Source organism: Sylvia atricapilla, chromosome 6, assembly GCF_009819655.1.
Source record: "Sylvia atricapilla isolate bSylAtr1 chromosome 6, bSylAtr1.pri, whole genome shotgun sequence".
NCBI classification, from domain to species: domain Eukaryota; kingdom Metazoa; phylum Chordata; class Aves; order Passeriformes; family Sylviidae; genus Sylvia; species Sylvia atricapilla.
This window is the reverse complement of record NC_089145.1, coordinates 15,480,686-15,504,752: the sequence shown is the minus strand read 5'-3', so window position 1 is coordinate 15,504,752 and position 24,067 is coordinate 15,480,686. Positions and strand designations below refer to the sequence as shown.

Sequence of the window (24,067 nt, the reverse complement as noted above, 5' to 3'; positions counted from 1 at the left end):
TGGCCACTCTTGCCATGGGTCCCAGATGTGACCAGCAGTGCAGGGCATCCCAGCTGATCACCCAGACAGACTTGTGTTGGCTAAGTGGTTCTGGAAGAGCTATCCCTTCTATCAATCATTTAATTAGTCTTTTAGCTAATTTAGCTTAATAAGCTTTTTCAGGACTGACTGGGATGAGAAGCAGTGATTTCTGGGAGGTGTTCATTGCAGAGGGGCCTCAGCAGAGCTCCAGGGTGTTGCAAAGGCTCTAGAGGTCAGCAGTGCTACAATGGCTGTGGACCTGCCATGAGCAATGAAACGGTCTTGGTTTCTGTTTCCACTCCCATCCTTGCTCCCATCCCTCTGAAAATGTTAGGCATCTTCTAGACATGGTGCCAATTTCCAGACATTTTAGGGTAGACTCAACAGCTTTGCTAGACTTGTTGTGAAAGGGCTAGAGAAGAGCCTGAGACTCCTGGTCTGTAATAAACACCAGTCCAAAAACCACCTTCAGTCTTGGCATGAGGTGCTGCAGGGATCCCTGTGGATGCACACAGCTGGTGCAGGACTGGTTTCTTCTCTCAGGCATTTGTGCTCTACTTTGTCAAGGTTCCCTGTGTCAGAGACTTTCCGCCAGACACGTGAGCTGTGGCCAGGCTCGCGTGCTTGGCAGTGGAAACCAAGGTTTGCATTTGGCCCTGAACCACACTGAGGAAAATGGATTATTTAAAAAATAATATATGTGGATTTTTAAAAATAGAAGTACAGGCATTTTTTGTCTTGGAAATAAACTTACAGTTAAGGACAATTTAATTATTTTGTTCCTTAAAGGAAAAAAAAACCCAAAAGCTGAGTTTTCCTTGTTCTAGATTTTCCTCTAATCACTGTCAGATCAACTCCTTCAGTAATACTGGATTTTTTCTTTAAAATAGCAGTTTTAAGGCGAAACACATTTTTAGTACTTTCCTTTCTGGCTTACACCATGTATCTGACAGTATAGGGTTTTTTAATATTCTTCTTATCACAGAATTCAATTTCTGGTAAGAAAGCAACATGTTATTTCATTACATCTCCATTTAATGGTAATTCATTCTACCTTGGTCATGACCAACCTGTGTTTCATTTACTCTGCACATTAAAACTGGTTATGTCTTTAAAAATACATAGATACTATCAGATCTATCCAGCTACAACTAATGTAGTTATTCTTTTCTGTTCTTTTCTTTTGTCCTGTCCCATTGGCTTTGCTGCTCTGGACCTGTGCCGGAGGTGACTCCTTGCTCTTCAGAGCTGTAGCTTTGACAGTTTTCCTTAGAAAACCTGCGCCATGTTTGAAGCATGCAAAACCTACAAGGAATCCTCCAGTGGGATTTGTGCTCTTTTCGTGGGTGAGATCCCAGGACACATAGAAATGTCCGGACATGCTGTAGGCTGGGGTAGCATAGCATGGCCAGATATTCCAGGCTGGCTCTCCTGTGCTGTCACCACTGTCCATCCCAATCCTGGACATGTGTCATAGACTTCCTCCAAGCTTTTGCAGGTGTGTTGAATTTACAAAACTTGAGCGTACAAGTTTTACAAAACTCCTTCTAGTGTTTGCTGAATAGGCAAAGGAGAAAACACGTGACTGTGGCATCGTGTGTGTGGAATGGATTTGGGTACAAGTGTGTGCAAGGAGGGACTTTCTTTGGGGTTTTCCCCACCACCCCTTTAGTTTTTTTGACAGAGGGGTGCTCGTGGTTTCTTCTTGCCTTGTTCTTGCAGATGAGGGCAGCATGTCCAGGCTTTCATCTCTCCGTGAGAGCTCTCCATGCTTTGTGACCCTGTTGCTCCATCTGGAAGTCATTAGCAGCTACAGAGCAGCAATGTTTTCCTTGGGAAAGGGGGTGGAGAGGAATGGAAGGGCTTCCCACTTGTCATCTTCCAGAAAACCCTTTTTCCAGTCCCTCCCCCCCCCCCCCCCCGCCCCCGCTCCTCACTTTGAAGAAAGCACTGCCTGCTCTGCTGGGCCAATTCCACCAGGCAACTGGACAAAAATGTCTGGGAGACCCTGCTTTGCTGGCTGGCTCACACAGCCATCTTTTTCCTGCCTCAACCCTGCCCTGAAGGGACTTTCCGCTCTCTGCCTGTCTCTTGCCCCCAAGCTGCCAGGAAGAACATCATGGCTGCTGGGAAGGGTGTTCTTCCACAATGGGTGGTGTGGGGTAGGAGGGAGTCTCCCTGCCATTGTTTAATGGTCCCACCCTTCCCTGCAGCAGCACTGGTGATGAGCCCAGTGAAGTTCAGCATCTCCAGGCCAGGAGCAACAGCAGGGTGGCACTGAAGCCTCCCTCCTTTCCTCAGAGGCTTGCAAAACTCTTGGATGTGCAGAGTCTCCCTGCAGGAGCCTGTTGGGAGAACAAACATCTCTCTTTTGTCTGTTCTCAGCCCCTTTTTAAAGCCCATCCCATGGGGAGGGCAGGCACAGCTTGGAGAGCTGCCTGGCCTTCCCAGGAAGCCTGGTGTCATGCTGAGGGGGATTTCTTATTTGATTTCTTTTTTGTCTTTTGAAAACATTGCCGTGGTGACCTGGGGGCAGTGGCTGGTTTCCATTTAGCCTAATGAGTTAAGGATGCTGGGAGAGGATTGAAATGAGGGGAGAGGTAGGGTGCTGTCCAGGAATGCCCATGCCTGGAGCTGGACAGCAGCATCTGATGGGCATGGGAGGAGAGCTAGCCAGGGCTGGCCTGCTCCCTGCTTGTGTTAGAGGGGTGCTTCTCTGCTTGTTCCTTCTTTTATTTGTTTTTTCATCGTGTCCTTTTTTTAAGACTGTTTATTTCTTCTTGTTTTCTTTATTTCTCAGCAGGGACAGGACATGGGTTTTACAACCCTGCAGGCACCAGCTATGCTGCTTTAATGCCAAAGCAAGTACTGACACTGAATACTGCCTTTTTTTGCTCCCTTTACTGCTCGCAGAACTGAGCATCCTGCTTCCTACCTGGACTGAAGGTAAAAGGCCCTCCATGGAGGCATCATCTGTTGGAGCTGGGAGCTAAGCTGGCCTCTTGGCTGCTTTTTTTTCCCCTCTTTCCCACCTAGCATCAAACCAGGAGAAGTGCTCAATTACAATCAGTTCCCTGGCTCTGATGTTTGGGGGCTTTCCTAAAGCTTTGCAAGATCCCTGCAGCCCAAAGCAGCACATGCCCTGGTTGTACTGGGGAAAGAGGGATGGTGTTTGGTCCACTGCTGCTGCTTTTTCTGATCATCATGTCCTGATCATCCTCAAGGGGGAGGAGATCATATCATGGTTCCTGTGCTCCTGCTTTGAATTCAGATGAGGAGGTGAAGCTAAGAGTGATTGGTCTCTCTCCTAAAGCTTTCTGCTCTAAGGCTCAAGCACAAAAGGAGAGAGAGGACTCTAGGCAGTATTGACACCATTCCTCTGACTTCTCCAACTCCAAGACACAGGTCCTGAGGCTCACGGCTTGCTTTGGTGTGTGGCAGTTGCAGGAATCTTTCTTGCTGCTGCTTTATCAGAGAACCTTGCCATAGGGTTAGAAATCACAGTGTAGTGCTGCTTAAGGATGTGGAGGTGCCTTGGTACCCTGAACACCTATACATGATTTGCTCACTGTATCTGTTGCTGCAGCTCCAGCTGTTTGTTCTCTTAGGTACTGCTGCTGTGTGAGGGGGCAGCATGGCTTGCAGTTTATACCTCTCTCATTTTACTGTTTGTTTACAGCAAACAGCGCTGCTTGTTGTAAAACCCCAGAGAAAGCTGCAGTAAGAATGAGCTGGGAAGTGGCATGTGAAAGGCAGATGGAGCCTTGCTAATGCCAAATTGTGCCAGTTTGGGTGGGAGCCCCGAGGGAGCAAATAGCGTTATAGTCAAGAGTTCCTCACCCAGGAGAGGATTTTAGGGGTTAACCAGTCTCTGATGCTTACACAGAGGAAGGGGAGGCTTGTGAGGAGTCTCCTCTGACTCTGAGGAGGATAATGTGCCATTCAGGATGGGGATGACAGGTGCCTTGCTCACAGACACGGAGCCCAAAACCACACTAGGCGTCATCGTGCCCTGTGAGCCAGGAATGCAAGCTAAGATGTGTCAGGCTGCTTTCTGGGAAAAGGGCTTGGTCGTTCCCGTCTGCACCATGATTGCTGTGAAATAGTCCCCCAGCTGCCTGGCACCCAGGCTGAGAGCAGAGACTCCCCCACCAGCCCCATTCCTTGAGGGGAAGGATGGGTGTGGGAAAACAAACACCATTCAAAGCATGTGGTTGGGCACTTGGATTGCCTTCCTTTGCTTTCTCTGCCTTCAGCGTAGTATTTCTGTGGAGAAACACCGCTGGCATTCCTCATACAAGATGCTATTGTTGCAGTAAATATTTTGTGCTTGTTTTTAAATAAACTCCAGTGCAGAGTCCTGCTTTGCTGCCTCCCAGGAGAGGCTGTCGTGCTCTGGCTCTCAGTAACAAAAAGCAACTCCGTAACAGCCGCTTTTTTGTGCCTGGGAATGAAGCTGGCCTTTATTCCAAAAACCTTCCAGGGGTTGGGTGTGTGGGTTTTTTGTTTGTGTTTGTTTTTGTGTTTTTTTGTTTTGTTTTGTTTTTTTTTTTTTTTTTTTTGTTTGCTGAGCTCAGGCCAGTCATGACTGCCCTCTCCCCTGCCTGGCTGAGCATTCCTGCTGCTCCCACCGCACCGGTTGCATCCGCTGCGCTCCGCTCAGGAAGCTGCACGTGATGCACACCTTCTTCCCTCCCCTCCTTTTCCTTCTTGCTGTTTCCTCACTTGATAGCAGAGCTGGCTCTGATGAGGAGCTGGTGAAGTGAGAGCAGGGAGAGAAGCGGGAAGCCGGGGCCTCAGCTTGACAGTCCAAGGTCTGCGCAGCCTGCCTGGGGTGGGAGTTCAGCAGGTCAGGATTGGTTTTGTTTTTTTGAAGCTGCCAGAAATCCCCGCAAGAAGCGAGTACAGAGGTCACTGGAAAAGTTCTCTAAAACAGCAAATGTCTGTGTTTCCTCTTAGTCTCCTCCATCAGTTGAGGGTCTCACTGGGCTTTCATTTCCTAGTTTTCAGAGCAAAACTTTCCTAGCCAACAGTGGGTCCTGTGTTTTCCTGATGATCTCAATATCAGAAAAAAAGCTTTTATAGTGAGAGCGATCACTCACTGGAAATACCTCCCTAGGGACCTGATAGAGTCCTTATCACTGAAGGTTTTCAAGATATAATTGGGCAGGGTTCTACATAGTCTCACAAAAGGTTGGATCAGGTGATCATTTGATGTCCCTTCAACCTGGGCTGCTCTATGACTGATCTCCTGGCAATATTTGTTCAGCTCAGAAGGTGCCTTCAGTGTTTATTTTGAAACAACTGAGAACAAAACCTTCTGTCTGGTGGAGACCTGGTTGTTTGGGTCACAACATCATGTTGCTTGGTCTTCAAATGTGCTGCATCTGCTTGGTACCCATATACTGGGGTGGTTAGCATGAATGGGGAAATGACTTGTCCCTAGCACAGCTTTGTCTTCTCTCTACTGTTCTAATGGGAGAAGAAGTCAGAAACTGCTGCACTCAGGGATGAGGAAAGTTGATTTTCTGACTTGTGATGGAGACTGATCAGTTGAACTACCCAGCATTTAAAAAAAAAAAATCTGCCCTGGTTGGGGTTCAAAAGCCAGGCCAGCAGCTTCCCCAGTACAAGTTAGAGTGGCGAGGGCTGGTTCTTGGGCATTAGCAGCTTCTGGTGACAGTGAGCAGACCGTTTTTTGAGACACCACTATTGGTATGTTGTTCTTTGTGAGACAGCAGTTATGCAGCATCTGACAGTCTCCATCAGTCTCTCTGGGGTTTGGCAGCTGTCCAGCAGACAGCCTTCATTGTACAGGGTTTATTCATGCCTTCCCACCACCTCCAAGCCCTTTGGGGCCCCTCTGTCCTGCACACAGCCCAGCCCACTGTTCGCCATGCCATCTCCCTGCCCAGCTGCTCCACCTCATGTTATCTCCAGCCACTGGGACAAAACCACCTCCTTCCACTTCAGGCAGCCGACAGAACTTAATCTGCTGGCCTGTCCTTTCCAAGAAACTCTCCTGGGAGGTTTATTCTGCTTGTTTTTCCTTTCTTTGCACACCTTCACCTAAGGAGGCGTCTCATGCCCACTTGGGGAGCTTTTTGCCTGTTGGGTTTTCATGGTCCCTGGGCACTGCTGAAACCCCTTCAGAACACATCAGGAGGTGCGACTCGCACCTCTGGCCCCCATTGCTGACAGGGTCGCCGCAAGGATGTTGGTGTCTCCAGCCACAGCTCCCGCCAGGATTTGTGAAGAGGGGCTTCCTGCGAGGTCAGCTTGCTCCATTGTGGCATTTCCCCTGCAGCTGGCTTCCTCCCTCCTGCAGTGCCTAAAAATAGAGTGAGCACGGTGCTGCTGAGAAGCACCAGAGAGTCCCAGTGCCGGAGCTGCTGGGGCGGCGTTTCCGTCGCTGCCACTCGCCGGGTCAGCCCTTGCGTCGGCGCTTGTGCTTTGGGTGTGCTCGTGGGTTTTGTGTCAAAGAGAGAAGAAGCAGGAGCCAAAGTCCAGCCTTTCCCAAGTTTGAAGACTCTGTAAGGGAGTGTTAAAAAAGTGGAGACCGTTATTGTGTATGTGGTGTTTTAGAGAAGGGTTTACTTGACTTGACTCTGCTCTCAGTGCATGGCCTTAAGATTTCGCATTTTAATTATCAGAAGATTGTTTAAGAACTACAGAGATAAGAAAAACCTTAAACATCACAAGCATGTACAAACAGTTTAATCTTGAGCACTGTTTATATGTTAGGGCTGTTGCTAAAGGAGAGCTGACAGTCTGATTAATAACTATAAAACATTTTCACTCATAGCAGAAGAAAACATTTAACTGAAGGGATGTCTCTCCCAACCACTAGTAAGAGTCCCTGTGTTGCTGTTACCTCTGGGATGCCCCATGTTCTATCCTCATCATGATTCTTTTTTTTCTTCACTGTCCATTAGAAATAGTGGCTGCAGTCTTACCTGATTTGTAATTTTTTTGCGTGTATCAAATTGCTTTTGAATGGGAAATAAGATTCACTTAGAGAGTAGTCGAACCACAATACTTGAGAATATTAGTTAACCAAAAAAGCACTAAATATAAGAAAGGAGTACACCAGCAGAAAGCTGTGTCAAATTTAACTGAGCTGGTACTGTTTGACTGAGTAATCATCATGGCTTCACCGGTCTCGTGGTTGGTGACACCATGGTGATTGCTCACGGCAGCAGACTTGAGCCTTGAGCTAAGCTCTTGTTTCCTGAATGAATAAACTTTTATTCTTCTCTTTTCTGAGCCACTCCCCATGCCTAATTTTAAGCTTTGAACTAGTTATGGTGCAAATTGTCTGTGCAAATTCAATAAATTAAAGTAAAAAACGTTGTATTCTCTGTGGAAGAACCTATGACAAAAAAAAAAGGCACCAGATTTTAGTGAAATGCTTAAGCAGTACTTTCCCCTTGGTTTTGTGGTTCATCTGCCTTTAAAATGTAAGCCAGATAAATATTTGTATGATGTTTAATATAAATAAACCATGTGTCTTACTGTTTATTTTACAAGAGATGCTAACTAATCATTTTCCTCTCTGCTTAAATATTTAAAACAGCATGCCAGGGGAACTCCATGCTGCAGCTCTGAGGATCCTGTAGAGCCCTTGTCTTGCCTACATCCTCCGCCTAGTGCTACTCTCAGTGTTTCCTCTCATTTTGCAGGTGATAGAGTTATTAAAGCTCCAGTATTGGCAGCTTCAAACACTTTGAGACCCAACTCACGTACATTGTCCTACTGTGTCTGCTGCCACCTCTACTCACACCTCCTCAGCTTTAATTCTGCACACCATAACTATCTGCCCCAGGAGCCAGAATGTCCAGCCAGGCATGAGGGTGCTGCTGGACAAAGCTGTGCAGTAACCTGTCTGCCTCTGGCTTTGCCTTGCAGGAATCTACATCCTGATCGCAGTCGGAGCTGTCATGATGTTTGTGGGATTCCTGGGATGCTACGGTGCTATTCAGGAGTCTCAGTGTCTTCTGGGAACGGTAAGGAACACACAGCTTTGGAAGTCACTTGGCACCCTGATTGCCCTCCTTCCCTTGCCGGAGTCTTTTCCAACAAGCAGGGCTGGGAGGATGTGTGAGCACGGAGGTGGGAACCTTAGCAAGGAGTAAGGCAATGCCGGTGGCTGAGGGCATCTCTGCCCAGCCTGTGGAGCTCTGGCTGGGCTGACAGGTCCTGCCAGCAATGTCCTGCCTGTGCCTGGCTACAGGGCAGAAGGCGTGAGATCAGCAGGATTCTTAGAGACTCTTTCTCTGTTAAATGTGAATCCCCACCTTCCTTTTATCGCCCCATGGTCTGGCTGTCTTACCAAGCACCCACTAAACCCTCTTTCTTACCTGGTGTTCCCTACAGCATCCCCTCTCACCCTGTTTCAAGGCTGCCTGTAGCAATTCTAGTTCTTTTAAGGAATGATCTACTATTTTTATCTGTTTGGACAAGGAAACAGCAAAGACTTTCCATAATTTCTTAGTGAGAACATCTAGGTACATCCTGGAAAATCCATTACTGAAGTGCTACAGGCGTCCTTGATGTAAGGCAGCAGCTCGGGATTCCTGGCATAGGATGAGCTTAATTGGATAAAATGTAGCCACACCAAAAGCCTTTACCTTGGGAGCAAGGGAGACCCATTTATTTAAAACAAGTTCTCACATGTGGTTCAGTTTAAACTTGATGCGTAAAAAATAAAATTGGAAGGATATAACATATGGTTGTTTTTTTTTTTTAAATTCGAATGACTTTACAGCACTTGGCTTCATTGGGCTGGAGGATTCTTGGTAGCAGTGTAGCAGCTCATGGGTGTGGGCTCAGCTGGGACAGAGGGAAACAGAGCTGCTTTCCCTCACTCTTGCAGATGACTTCACCTCTGGTTGCTGCTGATTCCCCATAACAAGGGGAGGTTTCTTCCCAGTGTTGATAAAGTGCTTCTGAACACAGAGAATGGGAGCTCCAGTAGGAGTTTGCAGGCGTTATCCTGGCTGCTGGGAATGCAAGGAGCCTGCACACAAATATGACAGGGCTTGGTGGAGCACAGTTTGGCAGCTTTGGGTTTTTATTTTGTTTTGTTAATGGAAGTGATTACAGACCCTGAGCCCTCACTCCCTCCTGAAGTCAGAGGATTAGAAGGGCAGATGGTACAACGTACCCGAGGTCCGACAGGGAAACCGGCTGCTCTGGCTGAAATTAGCAGCTCTAGCTGCTGTGCACTGCCTGTTTGCTCACACCTTGGCTTGCCAAGAAAAGTCTGGAGATGCCTCATGAGGATGCTTTCTGCTGGCCAAGGCTCCCACTGTGTTCCAAGGACGTTTCCAGGCAGTGTCCTCATGGTGTTTAAGGAGAGCAGCCATGCTCCGCTTTCCTCCACCTAGCTGTGGGAGTGACTCTGGGCTTGCTGCAAAAGGAAAAAGTACCAGGAAGCTCCATGCTGTTAAAATCCTGTGCCAAAGGTGGCATGGAAGCTGAGCAGGAAGACCCAAGGAAGACAGGAGGGAGCCACTTGGCATGGAGCAGGCTCTGTTCCCGGGAAAGGGGCTGGGACACAGCCAGGCCAGAAACACCCCTTATCTATGTTCCCACAGCATCAAGCTGTATCTCCTGGTGTTCTGCAGCCAGCTTACAGAAGAACTGAATCTGCAGGAAGTTGTCCCTCCAAATCTGGGATAAATGAACCTTCACTGAAGGGTAACCACTGCAAGAGTGAGCCCTAGTGCTTAACCAGACTTAAACAGTGGCATTGCACTCACAGTTTAGGGTGATGTCAGTCCTTGGGGGAGATGTTCCTACAAAATTAGTGATAGATAGATGTTCACGTGGGAGTTAATTGTTCAGGAACCAGACAAGGATGTTGGAAGTCCTTTCCTGCTGTCAGGTTAATAGTCTTGTTTCTATTTTGCCTGATTATCTTTTACTTTTGCATGTGAGAGCCAGGCCATGGCATCATTTTGGAAAATCCTGTTTCCTCTGTTGTTGGAGAAAATGTCCTGAATATGTTTTGAACAGAGACTGCTGAGGAGCCAAGGGTCGTTTTCCCACCCTATACTGTAATTTTGTCTTTCCTTGACTGCATTCACCTCTTTTGCTTCTTGACTTCCATGGCAACTTCTCCCACTTTGGGGCATTTCCCAGGAAGAAGTCACTGAGTGATGTTGTCACAGAGGTGATGTTGGCTGCACATGGAGCATTCCTCTCAGTGCCTTCTCATGTGACCCTGAAGTATGAGTGTACAGCTTCCCACTCCCAGTCCAACTGACCAAACATCACAACGTGTTCCTGGGATCTGAACAAAGAGGGGGGATGGCAGGGAGGACTGCTGGAATTGCACAAACAGGGTGGGTCTGTGGGAAAACGTCAGTGCTAGTATTTATGCAAAAAACTGCAGTAGCCTTGCAGGGCTGTGGATGCCAGAGAGCAGGCCATAAATCACACCCTGACACCCCCAGCTCCTCGGCAGCAGAAATGTGCTTTTAACCCTGCACTGGCAATCCCAGTCCTCAGAGCATTTGTGGCAGAGCAGAAACCTTGTCTGGATAGTCCTGCAGGTGCATGAAGCGGAGCAATGTATCTCTTGTGGTACACAGGGCATCTTTGTGCCTGCCAGTCCCTTTGTGGGAAAGGTTTTGCTAATCCCTGCTCAACAGTGTGGACATGGGGTGGTGTATGATGAGTTACAGGAAAATGTGTTTGGGCTCAGTGCATGTATGAGAGAGAAAATGGTTTGAAGCCAGCTGACACCTTGCTCTGATTTGTCACTGGAAGTGCTGCTCCATACCTCTCCCCACCTAGCTGCTGCAAATCTGTTAAGGATCCCTCTCTTGATTTGTCTCTGCAGTTCTTCACTTGCCTGGTGATCCTGTTTGCCTGCGAAGTTGCGGCTGGAATTTGGGGCTTCGTCAACAAAGACCAAGTAAGACTCTGAAACCTGTGTTTGTGGGACTGGGAGGCTGGGGCAGGACCACAGCAGATCCCAGCATGAGCTGTTTTGCTCCCAGACTGAGTAAGGGGGACTTGGATTAGCCGTGTGACCTGGGCAGGCTGCCCCAGTCCTCTTGGCCGGGCTGGTGAACTTTAAATGTGAGCACTTGACGGTAGCAGCTGCCCCTTAGGGTATGTAGTGTGATGTCTCGAATAAAAATAGCCTGTCTCACTTGGGTCTCCTCCGTGCTGTCACACTGTCAGTCACTGAGGGAGCCGATTCATGCATGAAGTTGTGAAGGAAAGCCATCTGCACGTCCTCGGTGCCAGGGAACAAAGAGCAAACCAGCCTCGTAGTGCCAAAGGGCGGGAATACCGTACAGGGAGAGCCTGCATTAATGGGATTGCTCAGTGCTTCCTGCTCTTCTCCAGTATCATATAACCTGCTGCACGCCGTTTGTCTGCCAGCACTGGGCTTGCTGTGATCCATATGCTGTGCACACATGTGGGGTACAAGTCCTGTGTCTGTCCCAGGCACCCTGCCAGGGACTGCTCAGATAAGGTTTCCTAGCTGGAGGAGCTGAACTGAAGGGTAGAAGTGAAAATTGCAGCTTTTCACCTTCTGTTTTTGCTCCCCTTCCCTTCACTGCGGTCACATGTGCTCACACACACACAGGTTTGGTCTCGAAATGCAGAACTGCCTGTGTTTGGGAACCAGGGCTGTGCTGCAGCACGCAGGGCGTTGATCACTGGGCCTCAGGGCTTTGGAGGAGAGAAGGGGACTGCTTGTGCTCAAAGCCAAGGTTAGACTGGCAGAATAGGAAATGTGTTTACTTTCCTAAGAGACATAAGCCAGCTGTGTCAGTAGGTGCTGGCCTGCTCAGCTTTCTCATGCATGTGGACAGTGGCTTGCAGGCTCAGCCTGAATGGGAGCACCCTTTCAGTCACTCAGGAGAGAGCACAACTTCACTGGAATAAACTCTTCTGTGGCTAAACATAATAATATGCAGGTAGGGTGCTGTTTCCTGGCAATTTTAGTGAACTAATGAACCTTTGCAGAGAGGCTGTGCCTCCGGCAGATGTTAGTTTATGAATCCTGAGGAGTCCGAGATGTGCAACTGCAGCCGACAGCAAAAAAAAAAGTGAAGGCTGAGTAAGGAGGGACCCCACGGCTGTTGTGTCCCATCCTGGGAGAAAGCACTTGGAGCTTTCTCACATAGAGCTGAGAAATGTAGGATTTTGCAATACAGAAATGATGACCTCAACCCCCAAAGTGAATTTTGCAGTTTAAAATGAAGGGTGGCAGTCTGTTGGCATCAGCTAGTTTTGCAGCCTTGATGATGAATGGGCTGTTTTGAAGTCCCTGCTCACAAGGCAGTCTTGCTTCTCCCTGCCTTGGTTGGGAGCAGCTCAGGCTGGGAGGAAAGCACTGAATGATCCCAGCCACTGAGAGATATTTCCAGAAAGGACACTTTTTCCACAAAGATGAAGGCAGTTTCTCCCTCAGCCTGCCTTCTTGGAGATGCCATAGACTCAGAATGGGGAGGCAATAAATAGGATTTAAAAAAACCCCATATTTTTATATACCAGAATGAAATGGTTTGATTGGAGAATATCATCCTCCAAAGCAAACTTTTTTGAGTAGTGATGAAGGAGTTCTGGGATAATTGATTGAAATCATGCATCATCTTGCTATAGTTTCTTTTTTGGTATGCTAATCCAGCTTGTGCTGCCAAGAGCAGATGTTCTAGAAAGCATTTTCCCTTTCTTGCTTCAATGTTTTTCTTTTGCTTCTCTTCCATGCTTCTCTTCTTTCATCTCACTCTCTCAAATTATTGAAGCATGTTAGAGGAGAAGTTACAAGGCCAGTTCCCCTAAAAATTAAGAGATTTTTGCACTGTGGAGAAGGCCCTCATGGGTGGCTGCAGTTCACCAGCCAGGTGGCAGGGTTAGAGTATAGATAAGGTGTCTCATATAATCACTTACAGGACAGCAATGTCTGTAGGGACCCAGCCAGGGTTTTAAATCCATCTAAATGCACCTAAGCTTCCTGACTCAAATGTGTCGGCTGTTAGGGACACGAAAGAACCACACTCACTTCAGGTTCAGGTGAGCAGCAAAAGAAAGCAGTTTATTATGATTTGGGGTTTAACTAGGATTTGGGATTTGATCAAGGATTGGGAGATGAGAGGAGCACCTCTCTGACCCCAGTGGTCAGTTCAGCAGTCCATCCAAGAGAGGTATGCAAAAACAATCTACTTTTTTTATGTTACATTCTTGAGAGACTCCACTAGAAATATGTAAACAAGATCATCAGAAGGCTAAAGAATCAGGGCAACCCAAATAAGCTGTCTCACAAGGCTTTAGTGTGCAATCTCCCAAATTCCTGCCATCCCCTCTGAGTCATTCAGTAAGCTGAGGTATATTTACAGATAGCCTTGCCTGTGCACCCCACCTCCTCCTGACTTTTCCAACGTGTCCAGCCTCTGCAGCCTCAGTGGGAAATGCGTTGCCCGCCTGTTTTGTCTATGTGTGGTTCAGAATGAGCTGTGTCTGCATTTCTGAGCCCAGCAGCACATCCACATGGGCTGAAGGCTATCTACACTTGTGTCTCACCCTCCAGGCCTTGGCTGTCTTTATCTCCTGGACAAAGCCTGTGGAGCCCTTAGATAGTGTTGGCTGGAATCTGCTGGCTGGTGGATGAGGTTCTAAATATTTGTGACAGCTGGAGGGGCTGGAGCCCCATGAAGGACAGGCCATTTTTCATGTGCAAACAAATGGAGTCCAAATCTATTCAAAAACTGCTCATGTTACTCCAAGTGCCATTAGAGGGAACCTGCCTGTTCTTCAGGCACATCTGCTGGATAGGTTTCCTCCTCCTCTGACTGAAAGGGAGTTTTTCCTGTGTCTCTCCTAGATAGCCAAAGATGTGAAGCAGTTCTATGATCAAGCGCTTCAACAAGCACTCATGGGAGAATCAGATTCAAACAATGCCAAAGCTGTAGTGAAGACCTTCCATGAAACGGTAAGGTGGTGGGGGTTGTGCTGGAGAATTAATAATGGAAGTCAGGCAAATGGATGGAAAAAGCAGAGTCCAAAGCAGACGATGCTATGTGCAGATCTTAGCCTTTAAAGTTTGCTGTTCTTACACATTATGAAGCAGAGTTGTGCTCTCTTCAGTATTCTCTCCATCACACGGTGCTGGGAAGTCTGGACCAAATTCTAATTAACTTTAATTTATCTCAGCACCCCTGATTTAAGTAAAAGTCAATGGAAGAAGAATGTAGCTCTGAGGAATTAATCCTGATATTTGGTCCATTCAGCAGGAAAAAAAATCCCTGGAGAGAGTTGGGTTCACTCTCCTCCAGAATATCTATGCCAGATCTGTCTGTGGGACTATTGTAGGAAGCAGCTGAATTGCGCAGGAAAAAAAAAAAAAAGTTTGGTGACTTATTGCTCACCCTTGTTTCCCCCTCCCAAGATGCCTCCTCAACCTTGGGTGGCTTCAAGAATGTGTAATGGTGGGGAAGGCATTGCTTAAGTATTTGCTGTCTCCTAATGTTGGCTTTCCATTGTTACATTTTTCCTCTCTCCATGTAGCTGGACTGCTGTGGTTCCGATACTATGACAGGGGCTTTCACTCCTGTGTGGAGGGAAGACCTCTGCCGAAAGGACTCCCTGAAGAGCCTTTTTGAGGTAGGCACAGCTGCTCTTCAAGTCAGCACAGCTGCTTCAGGAGACCTTGGCTGCCAAGGAAATTTGGAGATTTATTGGGAAAAAAATAAAGGATAGAGATTTCATTTATTTGGAGGTGTCATAGAAGGATGTTAAAGGTTCCCATTTGGTTCTTCCTTTGCTGTTCCTGCTTGGGGAGACTGTCAGGTGAAGTCAGAGTGGTGAAGTCCAGTTGGAAGTCCTGGGGCTGTGCCTGGGGACATAAGTGGGACCAGGGGGAAGCTGACCGTCCTTTCTAGGTGCTGGGGGCGGGTGAGGGGAAACCAGGCTGTCTGACTGGTGTGCTTCTCTGCCTCAGAACACAAACTGCCACAAAAAAATCGATGAGCTCTTCTCCGGGAAGCTCTACCTGATCGGTATTGCTGCCGTCGTGGTTGCTGTGATCATGGTAAGTGTGACAACCTGGTGGGACAGGGAAAAGCCACCTCGGGGCACTCTGGTCTTCTTCCAGCTGGGCTGGATCTATCCTTTCCTCTGGATGCCCCTGCAATTCCAGGTGCACCCCCTGCCCTATGCACCACAGAGCTCTGGAACATGGCGAGACCAAGGGCTTCATCTTCCCTCTGGGGAGTCGGGATGTTTAGGAGAGGCACCCTGGCAAGCTGCAAGCCCAGCCAAAAGGGCACAGCACCACTTAAACCTGCTCCAAAACCACTTGTTCTACAGGCTGTCATGTTTTGTTGCTGGAGTCTGCAGTGGGAAGGGATTTGCTTGCTTTGCTACGTTGGGTTTGCTCCCTAGTGAGGGCTGGGTGCTGTGGGGGTGTAACATGGCATCTGTGCAAAGGCTGGGTTGTAGTGTTGGAGAGATCTTGAGGCATTTGCTGTGTAGCTGGCAGCCAAAAAAAACTTGTCAGGTACCACCACTCCTGCCAGTGAGAGACAGGAGGACAGCGCCTTATCTCAAACTGGCCAACTCTATATGAAAACAGCAACAAAGACATAGCATCCCTGCCTTTACCTCTGGCATGAGAGTGTTAATGTGGAGTGGAGGAGCTCCTGCATCGTACTGGTTGTTGCCTCACTGGTGCCCCTGTGTCTCTCAACAGATCTTTGAGATGATCCTGAGCATGGTGCTGTGCTGTGGCATAAGGAACAGCTCCGTCTACTGAGCCGTGAGAGCCGGGCAGGGGAAGGGGGGAGCAGGGCAGACGGCGCTAGAGGGGACCCCAAGTGCCACCGAGTGACCAGGAGACATTTCAACAACAGACAGAGAAAATGATGTATATAAATGCTTCCAATATTACCATACAGTACTTATCATTTTTATTTTGAAGTACTTTTTTTTTTTTTAAATAAATAAAACTTGCCCGTATCTTTGTGGCTGAGTTAGTTACACATCAGTTTTGTGTGATGGGAAAGCTGCTGTAACAGGAGATCAAGTCCTTCCTCCCCCTTCCCCACCCCCCGTAACTCAGAAGTAACATTGGTGGAAGATGTGTGGAGGAGAAGCGTGCAGCCTGGTCTCAGAAAACTTTGCCTTGGTTTTACCAACTTTTTTAATTGGATGCTGAAGCAGAATTTAGTATTTTTGTTAATTTGTCCTCATCTTTTCCAACCATCACCCCAGCTCCCTGGTGTTTCCAAGCTTTTAGTAGGGAAGCCTGGCTGACTGTCCAAAACCTGGGATAGAGGAGGGGGAAGGATACAGCTTCCATCACCTGGGTGCAATGTATTCCAGGGGAAACACAGGCACTGTTCCTCTCCAGCCTGTTTCCATTGGTAGGTCAGTCCTTAAAAGAAGTCATGCTGGAACTTTTTTACTCTCTAGTAAGTAAAAATTTTTTTGGTTTTGTGATTTTCTTTTTTTTTCTTGAGGCTATAACTTTATAAATTGGCTCAGTTCCATTGATTCATTGCATTAAAAGATGAGTGGCTGGGGGTGAATTTTAATCCCAGTTTTTCAAATATAACAGACTGAAAATTACTTTTTTAATGTCCTTCAGTGTTTCATTATAGACATATATGTCAAGGAGAATCTAGTTCTATATCAAGTTTCCACAGTTAAGCTAATGCTTACATAGAAAATATATTGGAAAAAGAAGAAAACATGAAAAAAAGTCTGTGACTTTAGAAATCCTGCTTTTATGTACTGCAGGATGATGCTTGGGTGTTCCCAACCATATGTGTACATGCTTAAAATTTCATCTTTGCATGACTCTCTTGTTCAGTGAAATTATTCTTAATTATAGCATACTGTCACACACTGTAATATTGCTGAGAAATTGTCATAATATGATTATGAAAAAAAAGGTTATTTTTAAGATCTTCCAGTTATATTAACAGCATATTAGCTTATAAAATCAAGGTAATTTAGCATGTTAGATTGCACCAGTTGAAACACATTCTTGTGATCTGGTAACTTTGGTTATCACTTCGATGTCTGTGGCTTCTTTTATATGCCACTCTGTCACCATGTAGATAGAGGGGGAGAGTGACCCAGGAGCTATGTAATAAAATCAGAATGTCACTAAAAAGATGATCTATATGTATAGTTCTATAGATATATATTTTTAAGAAAAGCCTTTTCCTTAGCCGTACAGGCACTTGAGCTGGAAATTATAGTATCTCTCAGCTCTTTTGCCACCTTGAAGCAGGTAAGGGGAGGAGTTTAAATTAGTGATCACTTTTCCCACTTCAGGAGTATTTCTGTTTCTTGAAGTATTTCATCCTCCCCCTTTGTCACAACAAAGAGCTTCATATCTGATAGGGAGGGAGACTTGTGATCATCAGTGATTTTAAACTAGTACCATGTCCACTGCTTGTGGCTGTCATGGCTGTTGCCACTACAGGATAGAAGATTCCTGCACTGGGGCAAATTGATCCATTCAGAAGTTTTTCTTCCCTTCTACTCCCCCCTTTCCTGTTCCTGCCTTTTAGTATATAGGGCCTTTAAAAAGTATATAGATAAATATATATAGATATATATATATATCAAGTTGTGCTGGGTAAAGAGGAGGAAGTGCTTCAACAGATCTTCATATTGAGAGGTTGGACAGCAAAAGATTCAGCCTTAGAAATAGCCTTAAAGCAACACTGCCCTGAATGTCCATGTTGTGCACATTGAGAATGAGACGAGGTTTTGCAGTAGGTAACCCCTTCCCCTGCTCCCCAGCGTAGCTCCTTCAGGTCATCTACTCTGTTATGTGGCCGTATGTATCTGCATCATCCAAGCATGTGTGTTTACATCTGTGTGCATCAGGATTGTCAGCATACAGACTGGATGTGTAACTTGCCACCTTTTTTGTTGACTGTTGGTAAATGTGTATAAATATGCCATTAAGCATTTCAGTTCTGTTTTCTTTTCCTTATACCGTATTTTTGATATTGTTCAGTATTCAGTTGATGCTGTGTACATAGCTGGAGCTCTGTTTGAAGACAGACTGGGTCTCGATGCAGGTCAGGTGTGTCCTCAGACATTGTACTTGAAGGGTTTGAGTTGTCCCAGGCAGGAGCAATTGGGAGAACATGGTACTTGGAGAGGGAATCTGAGATCTGGGAGAAGAGGAAGAGCGGGAAGTTTGCTCAGACTGTACACCACAGGGATTGCAATTCACCCTCTAGCTCATTTCAGAGGTGGCTTCCCATCGTGCAGAGTTCCAGAGGCAGCTTCCTGGCCATCTCCTGTTTCTGTGGCTGCTACAGGAAAGGTGCTCAAGGAGGGGAACAGCTAGAAAAGGGTCGTGGGAGCAGGGCAGAAGAATGTTTGCAGAGAGGGCAATGCTTTCTTTAGTTACCAGCTGAGTCTCCACACTTGATGGAATGGTCCTCAGCTGGAGGAGTCAGCCCTGGGAGATCAGGGACAGAGAGGAACCATCATGCTTAAAAACAATGGAGTAGATGAGAAACCCTCTCTGAAAATAACTGCCCACTTGGGTCTCCTGTGAAGCTGGACCTGAGTTAACACAAACTAGAAAGGGGAGCTGTGAAGGGCTGAGGGGACTTGCCCCATTGCAAGCCCTCAGGATCCAAAAGCCATGGGGCTCTTCTGCCAGTTGGTCAGTCCCAAAGTTGGCTGAGGTGAAGGGGGAAAACCCACTAGGCAGGACCCTTGCACTTCTGCACTTCTCCTGCATACCTGTGCCTTTGTGTGGGCAACATGGCACCCTGTACTGCTCCTCTCCACACCCCAAGAAAAGGATGGAATTGCAGCCTGTAAACACAAACCCCTCCCTCTCCATGGAAGCATCCCTCCCGGAGCTAGTGGCAGCTGAGAAAATGGCTGTGAGCTGAGGTGGGGACGAGGAGTGTCAGCTGTCCAGGTCTGAGTTCAAAGACCGCATGGAAAGGTCAAACAGAGCTGCTGACAGCTTAACTGAATGCTTGGGATTTTTTCATACTGTGGAGCATGCCACAAAGCAGTGTGTTTAACTTCTTTCTGCCTTTTTTTTTTTTTTTAAAGAAATGAAACAAAAATCAGTTTAATAAACATTTCTCATAGTGTGCATAGTGTGATGAACTGCTGCAATTTTACAACCAGTTAACCTTAACACCAGGATGCTTTGTGAACCAGGCTTCAACAGCATGGGATTTTACAGCCTCTGGGAGGGGGGCCTGCAGGCAGGTTGAGTATACATCCAGACTGGTGCTGAGGGAAGGCAGAAAGGCTGCTTGCCACAAGTGGTGGCTGCTGCAGTTGTGCCCTCTCTCAAGGGAAGGGGGGCACAGCTGTAGGGCAGCTATTGTGGATTGCAAAAATAGCGACTGTGCTGAAATTTGGTGTTGGGAGGGGGGCAAGGGGTGGAAGTCTTGTACACACTCGAGGGGCTCCTCCTAAAGTGACGAAAATGGCCCAAAATGCCCTGTGCTGCCATCAGGACAGGGACTGGACTGGTCTGCTTTCAGTGGATGGTCTATTAATGCCACCATTGCTGCTCCCACCTGCCCCTCCGCACCATCAGGGGAAAGGCTGGCTGAGAGCGAGGTGGGAGGCCGGGTGCTGTGATCCCTCAGTTGCCTGCCTGCCTCTGTCCTCTTTTGGACTTCTCACGGTGTTTGAAGCAGGAATGTCCTGCGGTGGCTGCCACGCCCGTGCTGGTACAGAGAAGGAGGGGATGAGGGAGAGCAAGGAGGGAACACAGCGTTGAGCTGCTGTAAAGAAAGGCAAGCCCTGCTCCCAGCGGCTGTGCCTGTGCTGCGAGATCATGCCCATCTGTTGTTCTTTCACTTGTTTACCTGAATGTTAATGGAGTCGGACATAATGACTTCTGGAAAGAAAAAAAAAAAAAAAGTGATACTGAAAAACAATAAACAAAAAAAGAAACAAAGCAATTCCCCCTTGTTAGTGGATTTTTAATGATGTGTTGTCAGATCTTGTTTCCTTCCATCGCGTACTGATTGCTGCCCCGTCTTCCAAGGGAACAGGCTTGTCTCATTCTTGTATTAAAGCAAAATTTGGGCTGCAGGGAAGACCGTCCTCAGCTGACCCTCTAGGTGGTTTCCCATGAATGTGATGCTCTTTGCTTCATGCCTTAAAATGTTTTGATTGTGACTGTATCATTGCTCCAGATGCGGATAAAATTATTCCAGCCTCTGGAGCTAGGATTAAGCTGATGTGAGTCACTTGTCAGACCCAGGCTGGTGTTTGAGGGGGAGAAACAATAGTGGAGACTAACTGGCAAAGCACAGCAGGTATTTGGCATCCAGGGTGTGTGCCTTGGGAATTCAGCCTGGAATTATAGCTGGGATCTTAAACCTTCCCCAGCTAAATGCCCCCTTTGTTTACACTCAACTCTAAGTATGAGCATTGATGTGCTTGCAACAGATGAATATGATACTGGAAGAGAACTGGGTAAAACAGGCCCCTTTAAGGTTGTGTGGAGATATGGGTTATCCTTGGAACACAGCAGTCCTGCCATGTCAGAGCATGTGAGGCCACGTGGATAACCCACTGTGAGGGGAAGGGTGGATGGAGTTGCTTGCAGCTTGTTTGTGCTCATACTGCACAGACAACCCTGGGTTATGCTTCTCTTTAACATTTTTCTCCAGAGGTCTGAAGGACCTGGAAAGTCACTGGAGACCTTACTGTGGAGTTCTGCTGCCTAGGAATGTGACTGTGGAATTTAATTTTTTTTCTTGTGGAACAAGATTTTTCAGGAATTAAAAATACAAGCATGATTTTTTCTAAACTAAACCATGCCAGGATTTTTTTCCAGTGGAAATTCTTTTCCTCCTCCCTTCCCAAGCTGGTTTATTTTTTTCTTTATAAAACCTCCTGGGGTGTTTCTAATGAGAAGTTTCAAAGGTATTTTTTTGCTTTGGCGAGCTCTGTTTTGCAAGCTTCTTCTCTGGGCTGTTTGTTTTCTAAGTAGCAATGAGCCTAATTGTCTCATACTAAGACAGCTGTGATTAACATGCATAAATTGCTTATGTCATTCCCTAATCAGAGGTTGTCGAAGCTGTAACCAAGAGTTGCAATATTCTCACAGGAGGGAAGAAATCCAGCCAGCTCTCCCATGCCAGAGCTGTCTGTGGTGGAGGTTTCTGCAAAGCACCCTCATTGCTGGATGTGGCCGCACCCTTCTCTGCCTGCCAGCTCCGCTTGCCGGGCTCAGGGATGAAGGATGTGTTAGGGGCTGTGCTCACATTCCTGCTCTGAACCACTGTTTCCTTTGCTGGGCATGACAGCACGTCCCTTCCAGTTAGGGCAGGAAAAGAGGTGTCTATTTCTACAATCTCATTCTCTCTCTGTGCTGTGGTAGGGCTGGGAACTGTGGCTGCTCCAGGGGAGTCGGCAGCAGTGGAATTACAGCCCCGAGGGAGGAAACATCTGCCACCAGTGGGTGCTGAAGCGGAGAGGGAAACAATTTCCTACCTGACCAGTTCTTAAATAAGTGGTAGACAGAGGCTAGGAATTCCAAGTCCCATAAGCACCTGAACTAGATAGAGGCTGCAATTTTTTCCCAGACCACTCCTCAGTTTCAGCCTGGGGAGCATCACATTGCCTTGCACAGAGCATAAGCTAAGCAACGGGACGCAGAAGTGCTGTTCGGTGCGACCCCTTCAGCTGACCTCTGGCGGCCTGATGCTTTCACTTCAGTGCTCAGAGACCTGGAGCAAACAGAAAACACCTCCCAGGTGCTAAAACTGCTACAAACTGAAACCCACATTGTTTTCACACTTGCAGACACATTAGAGGGTATATAAACTTGCAACTACTGCGGGCTGCCTGGTGTTTCTCACTGGATTTAGATGACCCAGCTGAAGTGCCAATGGTTGCAAGTAACACTTCTAATTACAGTTTAATCACACCTTTTACTTTTTTTTCTTCTGAAAAAAGTGTTTCTTGGCCCTGCTTTGCTAGGGCATTCCCTCATGCCAGAACACAGCTTTGCTGAGTACTGAGAGGTGTTGGTGTTGTGCCAGGTGAGATGGCAGGCGCACAACGCCCTGCCTGCTGGCTGCAAGCAAACTGCTGAGATTTCCTCCAGCAAGGACTCCTGCTGTTCATGCAAGGCTCAGTGTTGGTTGATGGAGCTCCCACAAGGAGTGTTGGAACAAGCAGTCTGGGGAGTTTTAGGGTTCTGTGGGGTTTTTTTGTTAATGTTAATTTCAAGGCTCCTCAGCTGGTTCCAGTGACCCTTGTCAGCCTTTCATTACACAGGAGTATCAGGCACTTTGGGGCAGGGATAGGAAAAAAGAAAAAGCATAAAGATTGGGAGAAGGGTTTTCTTAGCGCAAATATTCTGTAGTGAAATCAAAATGAACAGACACCCCCAACTGTTTTTGTTTCTTTTTAAAAATTGGAGTAATTGCAGAGAGTATTAATTTTGCTCATAAAGGACTTCAGTTCCTCCCACACATGCAATGTCTCTAACAAAAAAGGGGCTGTGGTGTCTCTCTGCAGGTCCTCTTTAGGCTGGCAATAACATTGTTATTGAGAAGAACAGAGTTGATGAAGACCTTCATAGCCTGCCTGCATTAAAACTCACTCCACAGGGACTAATTTTATGTAGTTACCTTAGGGGAAAATAGCACCAACATAGGTAAACAGCACTGGAATAAATACAATCTGCTTGCAGGACCAAATGAAAGTACAAAGTAAAACAAGTAAGCGAAGCTCAATGTAGAAGAAAGGTGATTTTCCCTTCAAACTCACCCCACAAGGGATTTCAAGGCCATTTAAAGGATTTCATTCTGGCAAACAGGAAAGGACAACTCATTTATTTCCTTCAGGCTGTACCAGTCTGGCTTGGTGTGACTGTCTTCTCCCAGCAGAAAAGGCTTTGGTGGTCATGACTCCACTTTTCCTTTTTGCTTGCAGAAAATGCTCCTTTCCCAACCCACCTCTCCTCAAAGGCTCCAGCATCAGCTGCATGTGGCCACATCTGAGTAACCTCCATGCTCCTTCCAGATGCAGGAGATGTTGAAAATGCATCTTACTGCTCCATCTGGCTTGCAGGATCTGGGTGGCTGCTGGGGAATGGCCTGCTGCTTTCCTATAGCCGCGAGGAGAGGGACCAGCTGTCCCTGCCCCAGGCACCTACCCCAAGCTCCGAGGACAGGAGCAGCAGCAGGAGACTGCCAGGGAGCAGCGGAAACACTGGACGGGGCCGAAGGACAGATTTATTTGCAGGAAAGGAGCATGAGGCGCTCATGATGGGGCTGAGGCTGCTGTGCATTTTCACATGCCACCCCCACACACAGGGACATGCTGGCTTCCTGCAGACACACAGAGCCATCCCCGCAAATGAGCGGCTCCTCGGAGCCTGCACGCCCATTTGGATGATGGCCTGTGCTGCAGATGAGTTCCACCTTCCAGTCCCCTCTTCAAGCCACCTCAGTTCAGGCCAGCAAGGGGAAAACACTTTACCATCTGTCGGTCTGCAGACTCTGACTCATTATTTTTATTTCAGCTGTCACCAAGCAATAGCGAAAGTCCCAACACACCAGCATTTCCACTGCTGCAAGCTGCCTTGTCCTCAGCCACCAGAGAATGAGCAGCTCAGCCTCAATTCTCTGCTGCGTGCAATATTAAATATCACAGATTCTATCAGAGAATAGGCAGAGTTGGAACGGCTCCCCAAGGATCATCACGTCCAACTCTTAAGTAAATGGCCTGTATGGTGATCAAACCCACAGCCTTGGGTTTTATTAGCACCATGCTCTAACCAGCTGAGCTTATTTCATGAATAAAAAAACAGGAAGGAGGAAAAGGGTACATTGAGGTTCCTTAATCATCAATGCACACAGCATCCAGGCAAAATGTGACAACTTCTAGCCTCTAGAAATGGAGACATGGGGCTTGTCCCTGAAGGCACCCACATCCACAGGTGACAGAGACACTGGAGGTGGTGTTGCCCTCTCCTACCCCTTTAAGCCCCAGATCTAACAAAGAGCCAAGGTTCAAAACAAGACAGTGCCATTGTCTGCACCAGTCT

The 24,067-nt window shown here is 47.3% G+C and overlaps 1 protein-coding gene across 2 annotated transcripts in view; it reads left to right on the top strand.

Annotated features, from left to right (window-relative positions):
• CD81 (CD81 molecule) overlaps positions 1-19,132 on the top strand; it is a 35,526-nt gene extending 16,394 nt beyond the window's left edge. For both annotated transcript variants that reach the window (XM_066320939.1, XM_066320938.1), the window contains exons 3-8: positions 7,930-8,027; positions 10,871-10,945; positions 13,871-13,978; positions 14,554-14,649; positions 14,987-15,076; positions 15,737-19,132. In XM_066320939.1, the coding sequence (XP_066177036.1) occupies positions 7,962-8,027; positions 10,871-10,945; positions 13,871-13,978; positions 14,554-14,649; positions 14,987-15,076; positions 15,737-15,799 (498 nt within the window). In that variant the 5' untranslated portion in view covers positions 7,930-7,961 and the 3' untranslated portion in view covers positions 15,800-19,132. The remainder of the gene's footprint in view (positions 1-7,929; positions 8,028-10,870; positions 10,946-13,870; positions 13,979-14,553; positions 14,650-14,986; positions 15,077-15,736) is intronic.
• Positions 19,133-24,067: the final 4,935 nt, after the last annotated feature.